The following is a 13,655-nucleotide window of genomic DNA, read 5'->3' as shown; positions in this document are numbered from 1 at the left end:
TGATAACTCTACGGGTTGCATGCAATGCTCATAGCATAATCATCGCACTTTTGCTCATAGACAGGGCATATAAAAGCATGCATACATTTTTTTTCGACTTCGGGTGGGATCCCTTTGCCTTGCCGGGTAAACATAACCGCTTATAAGACCCCGTTCACACTGGCTACGCCGGAGAAATTTGAAAAAGCAACTATCAACGGTCATTTTGGATGTGTTTGAGGAAAACTCAGGAAGGGAAATCACATGATTATGGTGACGTCATCGTTTTCCGTTTTCGTGACGGATTACTTTGGTTTACCTAACCGTGAAAATAAAGCTGATCATTTTTAAATTTCTCCGGCGTAATGAGAAGGGGGCCTAAGTTAACATGAAAAAGATGTTACCAAGGGATCGTAACATCATCAAATGAATGTAAAATAAAACTGACTGAAAAGCATAATACATATTCTGAAGAACATTATGAATGACTCGTTAAGAAGTGTTTACATTATACATCCCTTGTTGTCCAAAAAACCACGGGCAGAATATCCGCAATTGAATTGAGGCCAGCTTACAGCTGATTGACTGCTTTATTTGCGTGTTAGAAGCTTGTGACAGGGTGCCAAATGAAAATTCCTGTTACTTGAGAACAAACGAGTTTTAAAAATGCCTAATCAAGTCGAGAAGCCTCTCACTGTCGCGAACGAACAATAACATCTTTACTCATTGAATTTGGGCATTTCCCAATTACGCCTACAGCTGGCACGCAAGGACTTTTACAGACTGCCTTATTCATATCGACATAGTTTAATTTGAAAACCTGTGGCCTGGACGTGGTTAAAATGTTCAGGGCGTCCGTTACAAGACGATGGCAGAAAACTGCAAAGAGTGCAGTGCAAGCAGGCTCGACAGATGCAACCAGAAGCAAAGACACTGACTCGACCCGCCAGGAACATCCATCTTCAGTGCAGTGGGCGATTGATCTTCACAGAACGTCCCAGAGAAAGCGTTATTCCGAAGGTCAGCTACAGTTCGACAAGGCATTGAGGAAGCTGGCCGAAGTTTCAACTATATTAGAAAGATCGGCAACACTGGAGAGAGGTTTCGAGAAAGATTTAAGGACCATCCAAGCTAAACTCCAGATCGGTATTAATGTGCGTGAGGACGCTGAAAAAAAACGAACCAAACAAGACTGATTAGAGGAAAAACTGACAGCATAGCAAAACATTGCTTATGACTATGATTAGCAGTGTCAGTTGGTGATGTCCGGCTAATAGTTTTTGTGTAATTAATCAACATTGAGTGAGATACGAGTGTTATTGAGGTCCTCACAAGCCTTGAATCACCCCAGTTTTATCACATAGGTTAACACATCAGTAGCTAAAACCTTTGTTGTGTAGTGAGCCGATCACAGGGTAAGTTTTGTCGATCGGAAACAGACGATGTGAAAATGATATGGAGGTCATCAGCACATTGCAATGAAAGTATATATAATTTATGCCGATAAATATAACATAACCAAGAATCCCAATAGCAGGGGGCTTAATCATAAGCATAAGCAATAACACAGGCACAGTAGAGTGCTGCTGCGTAACACCATTTTTTAGAGAAATTTATCTAACAAAAAATGATTATCGACATCTTTTGGCGCCCTAGTATGTCGGCTTATGCTTATCATGGAGTTGTTGTTTTTATGCATGTCGTTTATACCCGAGGATAAACTAGCCTTACTTCACAAAGAAAATGCACGAGGGAAAAACGGCTGGTTTTCCCCCACACATAAACATAAGCATAAACTTACATGATAAGACGCCACAAGATGTTCGTAATCACTTTTTGTCACAACAATTTCTTAAACAAAAGCGATACTTAGCAGCACTTCACTGCGTCTGCGTGTAATGCTTATGCTTATGATTAAGGTCCCTCCCACTAAGATTCTCAAGAGACCAGTTGGACCAGCTGGACACTAGAAGTTGACCTGGGGAGCACCGAGCCGTATCCACACAGTGGCAGCTGGAAGAAAGGTTTGAATCCACCATCCATCTAAATTTTCGAAAATTTAAGATGGCTCTGAACTTCTTCTATAAATGTTTTTTAAAACTTTACAAAACGTTGCATCTTATCATGCTTATCACAATTCAAAAAAATTGGTGGTCACCGAGCTTCTCTTAAAGTTATAATTAAAACTTAAACCTAAAATGAAAGTTGTTTCTAAGGTCTCTAAGGTTACATTGTTGTTGTGGTAATTTGCTATATAAAATGTTGTTTACCAAAAATTGTGCATTTGTGTGATACATTATTGACAAAGGAGGCGCCGTGGCCTCATGGTTAGTGCGCTCGTCTCCGGATCGAGCGGTCCGGTTTCGAGACCTGGCCGGAGACATTGCATTGTGTTCTTGGGCAAGACAATTCACTCTCACGGTGACTCTCTCCACCCAGGTGTATAAATGGGCACCGGCGAACTTAACGCTGGGGGTAACCCTACGATGGAATAGCATCCCATCCAGGGAGGAGTAGAAATACTCGTAGTCGCTTCATGCTACAGAAACCGGCCTGGTGGACCACTTGGCTCGTATGCAGACTTTACCTTTTTATTATTGACAAAAAGTGGTAGTATTGATCCATCAAAGTATAAGAGACGGAAAGAGTTGAAAAGTAGCTGATTGCTAGTCGCCCATCAGCAGTGGAAAACAATTATGAGATGGAAAAGCCGACCTTCCTGCCAAACGTTGATGTGTTGTTCAAAGTGTGACAAGGTTAAGCAGTTACCTTCAGTTTATTTGTACGTGTAATAAAACATTTCTGACGCGTCTGGCTGACAAGGTTTGATCCAAAGTGCTAAGTTGTTGCACTTATCTGATTTCGGTTATGGAGTGTTTAATACATTTCTGGCGCGCCTATACGATTCATTGCTAGCTCAGTAGCGTTTTGAATCGGTGAGAGATGTGCGTCTTTGGTTTTCCAAGAAAATTCTATGGTTCTTCACGATCTCCTTTTGAATAAGTACGAAGAATACTTTCAGATCTTTCAGTATTTACAACTGATATTTGTTTCGAGACTGCTTTGTAAACATCTTCACTGCTGGTCCATTCTAGGTATCCCCAGGATATTCTCAGATTACCAAAACAGATCACCCATCGGCATTTAGGAACCTGGGTGAAAAAGGTAAGGTAAGGTCTGCGTCAGGCCTGTGGCCCATACCGCCGAAGCCATGTACCTCGGTGCCTGTAACTCTAAGCGACTAAGAGTATATCTGTTCCCATCTGGAAGGATGTCAGTCCACCGCAGGATTACCCCCAGCTTTAAATTCGGCGGTACTCATTTACCCACCCGGGTGGAGAGAGGCACTGAGAGAATAAAGCATCTTGCTCGAGAACACAACACTAAGACCCCGGTCAGGCCTCGAACCCAGACCGCTTGACTTGGAGTCCAGTGCCCTAGCTATGATTTCACTGCGCCTCCCTTATATACCAGGGTGTTGAGAGTAAAGTGTCTTGACCAAGAATTCAACTGACAATGCACACGACATAAAAATCTTGGCCAGGACTCGAACCGAAAACATGCACTCGATCCAGTGTGAGGTCCGTTTTTGGCTCTATATGAAGCGTCACAAAGTGTCCTAATTGGTTACTAAAAGTTATCTTTCTCTGACAACCACACATACCCAGCTATCATGGTGTAATGAAAGAGGAATCATCACTCATTAATTAATGATGTAATCTTCATTTACTCTCTACGTATTCTCAGCATAACAACATCGCATAATAGCAATCATCAATTTAATTTATTTTAAGCTTCTGAATTAATTTAAATAGGCGAGAGTTATATTTATTTATCGTGCTGAAAACCTTAATAAATTAACGATAATTAATGAGTTACCCTGGAGATTGGCTAAGCCCTAGAAAGCATGTCTCATGGCGCTCAGTTATATAGGAGAACAAGGCAATCGTTTTGCGAAGCAAATGCATTAAGTATAAAAAAATCCTCTTGAAACGTTACTTTAAAAATGTTCGCCGTTGTTCGATTTAAGTAACCATGAAAACATACAATACTATGCCATTGAACATTTTCAGAACAATCAGTTGTGTCATAATTAATAGAGGGGAATGGTTATGAAACCCGGCAAAGTTCTTTGTTGTGTGTTTTTGTTCGGTTTCTTGGTCTTGACCGTGTACAAAACACAACAGTTGTTTATTTCTGGGTGTGAAGCTAACCAAAAGCAACGTTTTGGTTACGTATTCATGCATAGTGTATGAGCTTAAAACAAAAGATTGTGCACGGTCGTGGAACTTCCAACTTAAATCTTGGCGTCTTTATTTGCTCCTTCTACGTTTGCCGGGCTTCATATCCATTCCCCTCTATTAACTATGATTGGGTTACTTGTAAAATAAGGTGTCAATGCAGTCTGCAAACCCAGAAATCATGCACTGATGTCAGGTTTGACGACGGATCACTTGTCCTTTTTTTTATCTGAACTACAATATCAAGAACCTGATATAAGTACATATGCATAAAGCTTCGTTCCCAGGGTTTTCCCTTAAAAATTGGGAAAAGCTCTGGGAAGGAGTTTGGTATTCATATATAATGACCAAGAGAATGAAACTGTACCCACGGCCCCGCCTCGCAAGTAAACCTTTAGATATTGTAAGACCTTACTCAGTTAAGATTTTATTTGCACCTATTTGCATCTGATCTAGTTTCAGTTGATTTTCTTTAAGTTTCTCTTCCAGCAGTTTAGCTTTCCTTTGCTTCTCCTCCTTTGCCACTTGAAATTCAAGGTATTTAATAATACGCTGCCTTTCCATGGACCTTGCGAACTCCAACGCCGTTTTTCCTTCCCTGTTTTTCAGGAACACATCAGCTCCCTTGTCAACCAGCAAACGCACCAAATTAAAATGGCCGTTCATGGAGGCAGCCATTAAAACAGTCTTACCGGATTTGTCAATCTTGTTGATATCAGCACCTTTGGTAATGAGGACTTCCGCTACTTCGTCATTTCCAGTTAGGCACGCAACGCGCATTAAGGGTGTCCATCCGTTCACGCTGTCTTCTATGTCGACCGGACCTCCTTTCCGAAGCACCCATAAAAGGAGATCATCGTGCCCTCCGTCTGCTGTCCAGTGTACAGCGGTTAATCCATTTCTGTCACGTGTTTCCCATAAGGCGCCGCGTTCACGGAGTAGCTTGGCTGCGTCTTCTTGGCCAGCATAACAAGCAACCATTAGGGCAGTCTTGCCGCTTGAGTTTGAATACTCAGGGTCAGCATTAAATTCCAGAAGTATTTCCATTACATCTGAATATAAATGAAAAGATCTAGTTAGACTATAAATTTTATACCTCACGGAAATACTAAGAAAGGAAAAAAAGCAAATTAATATCAGAATAAATTATCTCAAGCCTGAGACTAGTGTAAACTTGGCGCCTATCTACTTCTAGACTATCCCAGTTAGTGTGACTTGGATTCTTTTATACCAGTCGTGTAATGAAATCCCTTATTAACCAAGCTTACCCCCACACTGGGAGAACATCGACCCCTGGTCTTTTCTTTACGGACCTCACAGTACTTGGTCCGTTCTGTCAAGATTTCGGGCCAATATTCTCCCAGTGCGGACCTCGAGCTCAGGCTAATAAGATGTATATAATCTGTGTGACTCCAACTCGCAAGGCAAATGCTAGAAAAAGAGACTGCTCTCGCAAGCTACCTCATTCACGCTTGTGCTCGAGTTTAGACGCGTTCTTAAATACCAACCAGCTAGATATTTAAAAACGTAAATAAAAAAATGGAAACACAGTTATCAAAAGCACTTCTTCCGCACGTCTAACGCAAAGGACGATGTTGCGATAAACTTTTCTAATTTGCATCAGAATGCAATCCAACGTAAATACGAGGCAATTTCGGGCAGAAACTACAAACTGCCTCTGATGCAAATTGGATTTTACTGCACTTTTTCCGCCTACTTTGTTATTTTGCTCTCACGCGCTCCTCGACGGCTACTCGTGCTCAAGAGTGATAACGAGCATGCGCATGAAGCGTGATTGAAGCTGTCTGGCGGAGCTTTTCTTCCCTTTCCCATGTTTCTTGCGCTGTCTGCAAGATTGCATATTGGACGCGAGAGACTGGGGACGGTCATAATTGCATACGACTTTTTCAAGTGGCAGCAGCCATGTCGAGGTTCTCTTTGTCCATTTTAACAAAACTCGTCGCATTAAGCCTGGTTTTTACTAGACGCAAACACAAGTGCAGGCACAAGCAAAAACGCAAGCAATAGGGATGACCCAAGTAAAAACGAAGTTCGACGCAAAGCACAAGCAAAATCATCCTAACCTTCCAAACCGTTTAGGCGCGTGGTAATCTGGATCCAGCGTTTTCATTGGCCAAACATAACCACGCTGGTAAATATCCTTGTGCTTGTGTTATGCCTGAGCGGTATTTCGTTTTCACTTGTCGCAGCGTGAACGCAAGCACAAGTGGAAGCACAAAAAAAGTGAAAATATTTTATCCTTGAGCTTGTGCTTGCAATTGCACTAATGCCTGCGTCAAGGCCGTTTTCACGGTGAAATAAGAATTATTGTGTTTGCGCTTGTGCTTGCGTCGCTCGTGAAGAGCAGGCTTAAGAGGCTTAATTTAAACTGATTAGGGATTTTTTTCGAGAACAGGTCAGGTGAATCATATTGTACTAACAGCTCCCAAGAGAGTCCATAATTAGTGTTTTCGATGACGTTACTCTTCTTTTCAGCTGACCTTTGCAATTACGTGACGCCTTTCCTTTTGTTTGACTTTACCAAACGCCTTCAGAATTTATAATGACATGATATGGATTCCCTAGCCTCCGTAGTCTGGTAAACATCTTGTTGTGTGTCATTCGGGGTATTCAGTTTCAAATTCATTTCTGATATTCCGTCGTGTTTCGCTTGATTTAAGGCAGAAATCGAAGTCTAAAAATGACTTTAAAATGGATCTTAGGCACAACACACCAAGTATACTACTAAGACTACTAATGAAGTAAATAAGTTTCGAAATTTGCATGTCGCGACCACCGCAGTTAAATAAAACTTGACAGACTTCAATTAAAGTAAAAAAATGATCAAAAACATGTCGGGCTGGATTAAATTTAGCCCACGAAGCTGACATTTGAGGTCAACAAATTACATTTTTGTGAAAGATTTTTCGTTGTTGGGATACCCCCCAATTTTCCATGACATTATCAGCACGAAGCTGTAATATCTATCTTGTTTTATTTGAGAAAATAGTAGGGAAATACTGCATTAGAGCTGTTAAAAGAAAACCTGCTGTTTCGTTTAATTTTAGATATTCAGTTTCGCGATGTTGTTAAAAATAGAATAGCAGCGCATAAATGTTACTATTTAGGGTCTGAAAGCTTCTCGCTATGCAAATTCAAAATCCCGGTTCCAATAGCAAACAATAGGTTTCCTTTATGAACTAACAATGTTTCTTTCCGGTCCACACTTTCAAAAAAGAAATTACACAAAATGAGGCAGATGGTGTGCTGTTGTCATTTTAATGAGAGTTCGGCCATATTTAGCTTTGTCTCAAAAGATTCTGAATCAACGCAATAAGAACCATCTAAATTACGCTTATTTCCTCTTTTTTTTGACGATTTGAAGAACAAGACAAAACCAGCAGACAGAAGACCCTTAAATAGAATGGTTCGCCAACTTTTATACAGCGAGTTTTTTTACACACAGTTTCCTAATAAAACTCGTTCAAAATAAAGCCCTGTAGCATTAATCCAATACAAGATCGATCAATTCATTTGTTATTCCGATAAAAGGGGTAGACGAAACAGCGGAAATTTACGTTTTGAACAAAGGCATGTAGAAAATTTCAGGTTTCAATTCCTGGTACAATGCCCTGGGGACGATTTTTCGCATTGCATCGAAATTCACTAATTAACTAGGTTCTTAAAGATTTAAGGATCCAATTTATCAATAAAACCTTCTAGAAGCTTTCTTGTTTTGTTCAAACATGGTATTATATCAGTAGAGTGCAGCTTACTGTCATGTTGCAAACATCTTTAAAAGAAGTAAGGCAAAGTAGAATTAGAAAAATATCTCACTGGGATCAAATCTCCTTGTTTGATTCATGAGTCAGCAAGTGAACCACATTCAAGTGCAAATAGCATTTTCGCCATTGACTTTGCACACATAGATGGCGTGGAATGCACTGAAATTTGCATACATGCTCAAAACATGATTTGGAAAAAATTGACCCAAATCCTGTCTTTACTATCGGCAAGTATTACTCACTTACCTGTAAAGCCTTTTTGAGCCGCCACCATTAGCGGCGTCAATCCAAACTTATCCATCACCTCGACAACAGCGCTATGTTCTTCCAGAATATGCCGAACCTTTTCCAAATCTTGCCTGGAGACCGCCTTGTGGAGCTCGGCTCCAGACGGCGGTTCGTTTGCTGTGCAGACAGTGATCGGTTCGCTCCATCCGCTACTTCCTTGGCGATCGCTCTCGCCGTCCATTATCCGCAGCCGACATAAATATTGAGTTATGGGCTCTAAGCCCTTGAACACATATTGTTGGCTGTAGCCCTGGTAGTTGGTGAGCGGATCAAGCATCGGCCCGCCTGGACAAGGGCTTCTTGCGCGAGCCCTGTTCAACTGCACGTGAAACAGTTTTCGCTTCTTGTTGTTGTTGTCGTTTTCGGGGTCTTCCCATTTCAGTTCAATGCTGTTATAATTTACTTCGCCCACCGTTAGCTCGGGCAGAGACATTTCAGTCGTTGAACAAACTCCGCGACGATTCCCTCTGCTATCTAACGCCTTTGATTGCTCCAGTGATTCAGGCAGCTCTCACCTGAGCTATTGAGTTCAAGAACTGTTAACTTGACAACGTCGACACGTAAAGATCTGCTTCTTAGCCACTGAAATGAATACTAATATGCGAAGTCGTCCATCACGCGCGCGATCACAACACGTAAGCTCCTTTACGCTCCTGGTCTACAGACCATAAATTAACACGAGTTAAACTGTGCAATATATATTGACATAAAATTCATCATCTGTACGGGGGGTATTAATTGTTCAATCTGCCGTCGCTAACTGAAATCTTCGCATTTCCAGCACGCTCTGCTCACGACGCCCTGAGGGATTTACAACTTTATCATAAATAATTCAAGTTCCCGTTCCGTGATTATTTCTCGATCCACAAACCAGCGAACACAAATACTTGAATAAAGATTAAATTTGTTTGAATTTACAGCAATTGTATCTAACGATTCGCCAGAACCCAAGGTTAAAATATACAAAACTTGTTAATTATTAACTTCTTTTAGAAATGACGATAAAAGGGTTCAGTTTATATTCAAGTTTATTGTCGTAATGAAAACGGCAAGGGTCTTCAAAAACACCGTTATTGTTGCGGCTGTAACCAACGAGCCAATATAATATTAAATAAACCTAAAAATAGGGTATTTGCGTCATAACTCAGGGTTCTAGAAGAGCTAGGAGTTACTGTCCGTGCAGTGACTTTGTTTTAACTTAGTATAAAGGAGAATCAGGTAAAGCTTCATTGATGCTCAGGTCTAGCACGTTTGTATGATTTTTGCTTGCCAGCTTAGCACGTATGCTGACAAAAAAGGTGTAATATTTTCGTCCACAGGCCACATTCAGTCCTGGAGTTCGTTAAAGTGTCTGGATTTATCAGTTAATGAGATCAACGATTATTCAAATGAAAGCTATTGGGCAGGATAATTGCGTGTGGTTCTTTTGTTTCTCGATAGTTTGCAAAAAGGAAATTTGTGAATCAATTTAAAAGACTAGGGGCTTGAAACTGACTCTCCTTGGAGAGTAAAATCGTTATGACTTTTCTGGCCAGCGGATGCAGAAAGATTTTCTCGCGTTCGTTTGCTCGAGCGAAAATCTGTCTGCGTTATATGGTCATGAGTTTATTTATAAATTATTTGTCTCCTTTCCTTTACAATTAAGCACGAACTGCTGAAAGCATGTCTACTCTGACCTTTTAGTCCTCCAGGTCTATTTCGGTTTCAAACAGCTGGCCTGTAAAAACATTACCCATAAATCAATGCGTAACCAGGCCTTCTCTGTCTTTCATATCCAAGATAGCGGTTAGTCGGAGCAACTATCGTAATACCGAGTGAATCTTCTCATTTGCTCAACGTGCTTGTCTGAGCTATGGCGAGTAGAGAGAGACTGGATCATATTCTCACGAGCTAAAGTTTTGTCAACAACTCACAATAAGGTTACAAGAAAACTAAAAGATTAGCTTTGCAGACGGATTTATCTGTCTGTGGTTGGAGACTAGTGTTACATACGATTATAAGGTCTTATAAGGAGTACGTGAGCATCCAAGCGAATACGGTTTCATCAAGTGCATGGAATTTAAAGATTGAAACTGCCCTAGTATGTTGTGTGACGGATTGGTTCAAACTGCCGACGTTTCTTTATGGCGGTCACATTGGTGAAAAAGTTACAATCATACGATTTTTCTTGCTTTCTTGCTATTTTTCCGCCAGTCCTTGGATCAGTGTTCAGTAGCGGACCTTTATCACTTAGCAGAGGTGAACTCTTTTTGACACAGCAGTTTTCTTTAACAAACCTCCACATTGCATTTTACTTTGCTCTGTGGAAATAAAAAACTTCTTGAAACTTGAAATCCTCTTGGGGATATTTTTCCTTGTTCATGGTCCGACATATAGCCTTATTTCTTTGTCAGTTAAGTCACAAACCAGCTATACTAGTACTTGGAACTACTTAATTCTGAGCAACAGCCAATCGCATCCACCGCCAGCAGCAGAAGGTACGTGGCGTTTGCGTGCGGACTGGGCTGAGCTGACAAACTGAGATGACCCATGCAAACCCTAATTAAGATTCTCTCTTACATTGTGCATAAAAAATTAGATTACTGGTTATCAACATGAAAAGCAGTTTAATAAGTGTTGCATAATAGGTTCGTGTATTTCCTAACTGCACCAGCAACTTACAATTCCTCTTTATATCATTCTTTTCCCTTAAAAGCGGAAAATTGCGCCATCTTTTCCACCAGTAAAGCGATCATATCTTCGTCACCTTTTTCTATCGCGATATGAAAAGGAATGTACTTCTCGATCGTTTCAGCGTACAGATCAGCTCCCTTGTGAATCAACAAGCGAACGAGTTCCACATGACCGCCAAGCACAGCCGCGTGCAGGGCCGTCCAATCCTCGTTATCCACAGTGTTAATTTTCGCTCCACAGTCTAACAATGCTCTCACACATTCTAGTCTCCCTTCGAAAGCCGCTTCGTGAATCAAAGGAACGCCACTTTTGTTCATTTCGCTGACCTTGATCCCTTCCTCCTGTACAATTCGAGGTATCTCGTCTGCTTTGTTGGTCATTACCGCCTCCCTGAGCGCGCAACTGTAGCTACTGTGTCGTTCCGATCTGTACTTCAATTTCAGTTTATTCACACACATTTTTTCCGCGCTTTTCGTGACTTCTGAGTTGCCTGAACTCGCTCCATCCTCCCAGAAATCGATTTTTATTTTGGGCGTTTGCCTCTTTGTTGCCATTTAATCTATTGTAGGTTTCCAGCCTTGCTCTAATTGACCGTTGACGCTCAAAGCGAATCCGACTATTCTTTTTTTGATAAGGAATCCTGTACTTTCTTGCAAAAAGCTCGCGTGGGGTCTGTTTTCATCCGCTCGCGATCGGAGAAGAAAACACCCGTTTGTTTACACCAATTTACCCTCCGTGCGCTTTAGATTCTTGTCTCGGAAGAAGTAAGCTCACTGACTTTTAATAACAACTGTACTTTTGACGTGTATCAGACAATGGCACGTTCTCATGGGAGAGATTACCGGAGCGAGCTGTTTAGTATTCGACTAATTTTATGCAACTTTAAAAGCAAACAAAGTGTTTGCTTTTAAAATGCGAGAACTCATCTAAACCTAGTGATAATTTTTGGGCATTCTAGTCACGAAAAAGTTGGGTTTTTTGCCTGTTTTCGTGGTAGAATCTAAGATCCGAAGTGACGTGCATGTTGCTTTAAAGCCTTAATGAAATAACGGGCCTTAGCTAAGCCAGTTAATACTGCTTTTGTTCAGGCGTCGCGGCGTTAATTATGCGACATGAAAGAAAAATCTGTAAATTACGGCCATTTAATCGTTTAAACAAACAAAACCCTTCTTACGCCGAAAAAGAAAATATTGCTTCCGGAAGCATACTGCCTGAGAATGGTAATTAAAATAATTATCTCGATCGAATTGTGTTAGACATGATGATACTCAGGATGTTTTCAAAAGCATGAATTTGTCTTGCTCAGAGGATAAACCTAATCCTCTTTAATGAAAAGAAAAATTAGAACAGTCCTAACAATACTGACGTGTTTTTCCCCGGGGGGGGAGCACTCCCTTATATGGGCTATATAGGTATGTGCGGCTACAAGGGGTATGGTTTACGAGCGGTTTTGGTTTTGGTTTTGATCATTTTCACTCTGGCTTTTCACTCATTGGACACTTTGTTTACAAGGAATTATTTTTTCCGCGTCAACATTGGCAAATGTGTAGCTCTTATAAAATGTTTATTCAAATGAAGCCAATTCTGGCTAGGGCGGTCATATATTAGAGCCGAATACTAATTTTAGAGGTCTGCAATGGGGTATCGGCGGTTTTTCGCTCAGGTTTCAGAGAGGGTATGGAAAATCACAGATTTTGGTCTGAAATAAGGTGCAGGTTTACAAGCTCGTGCCGCAAACCCTCACCAAAAGCTTTGCGGAGTACCTCCCCCTGCCTCCCTCACCCGGGAGAGTTTAAGTACTGTCATAAGAAATGGTACAGTGCATTGAAAGGTGTCGCACAACTTTATTATTTATTTAGAATGTGTGGCTCAGTGGATTGCAGTGCAATTCACTGAGAAACGATAAGAAGTAAAATCGAACTCCCCGGCGCGTTTGGAGATGAAGACCCTGTTATATTGGCATCAGCAAGTGTCACTAAAAAAAATGTCCACTATCATCACCAAAATCACGATCGGAGAAAAAGTAATCAATCAACGTCAAATTATTCTGAAAACAGTTTCCACTCTTCCTTTACATTGCACTCGTACAATCCAAACTTACAAGTATCCTGCAATGCTGCCAGGCATAACTTACAAACTATGCAAAGGTCGGGTCTGCGTGAAGTTCAATTACAAAAGTAACAATGTTTCGGCTAAGATGATCACTCCCTGATTATCGGAAATTCTCTTTCCTAATTTCCATATTATATTGCCAGCTGTCACTAAATATACAAATAAATTGTATAAAAAGATCCTACAGAGCAAAATAGAACAAACAGGAGCGTAGCTAGTCTTTAAGCCATTAAGCACGGGCTTAACAAGAATTTCTATAAATAATTTCTTTAGTAGCCGAAAGGCCATATTTTCTTTTTCTAACTATTCAATTACGAATCACCGCTATATCAACGTTTCATTTTGAAAAACAAAACAATGACTTTCAATCTTATACATAAAAAAATACTGAAAGGTTATTAACAAAGCAGAACTTTGAAATAGTTTTGCGCACGAAAATTTAGTTGACTGTTGTTTTTGGTTTTGTTTTTGTTTTTGTTTTTTTGGACGTTGGCAAAATTTGAAATACGACTTACGCTGTATAATCGGGGCTTAAATGGAAAAAATGGCTGGCTACGCCCCTGACATAAATTTTGAC

At 40.7% G+C, this 13,655-nt stretch overlaps 2 protein-coding genes and 1 long non-coding RNA gene across 3 annotated transcripts; all 3 read right to left on the bottom strand.

Annotated features, from left to right (window-relative positions):
* Nucleotides 1–550: 550 nt before the first annotated feature.
* On the bottom strand, nt 551–1,445 carry LOC149106495 (uncharacterized). Its single transcript, XR_016209662.1, has 2 exons — nt 1,367–1,445; nt 551–1,146 (listed from the first exon to the last, which is right to left on the bottom strand). It is a non-coding gene; the product is annotated as an uncharacterized LOC149106495 (long non-coding RNA).
* A 2,237-nt stretch (nt 1,446–3,682) lies between these two features.
* On the bottom strand, nt 3,683–9,204 carry LOC110048312 (fibronectin type 3 and ankyrin repeat domains 1 protein-like). Its single transcript, XM_020754100.2, has 2 exons — nt 8,252–9,204; nt 3,683–5,272 (listed from the first exon to the last, which is right to left on the bottom strand). The coding sequence occupies exons 1-2, from the start codon at nt 8,724–8,726 to the stop codon at nt 4,632–4,634; spliced, it is 1,116 nt and encodes a 371-aa protein (XP_020609759.1). The 5' UTR covers nt 8,727–9,204; the 3' UTR covers nt 3,683–4,631.
* Nucleotides 9,205–9,303: 99 nt separating this feature from the next.
* On the bottom strand, nt 9,304–11,828 carry LOC110048313 (uncharacterized). The gene has a single exon (XM_020754101.2). The coding sequence runs from the start codon at nt 11,518–11,520 to the stop codon at nt 10,969–10,971; it is 552 nt and encodes a 183-aa protein (XP_020609760.1). The 5' UTR covers nt 11,521–11,828; the 3' UTR covers nt 9,304–10,968.
* Between the last annotated feature and the right edge of the window lie 1,827 nt (nt 11,829–13,655).

This window comes from Orbicella faveolata, unplaced genomic scaffold, assembly GCF_042242905.1.
Source record: "Orbicella faveolata isolate gen_17 unplaced genomic scaffold, um_ofav_v1 contig_3, whole genome shotgun sequence".
Taxonomy (NCBI): domain Eukaryota; kingdom Metazoa; phylum Cnidaria; class Anthozoa; order Scleractinia; family Merulinidae; genus Orbicella; species Orbicella faveolata.
Note: the sequence above shows the minus strand (reverse complement) of the source record. Positions and strands in the feature narration are given on the sequence as shown.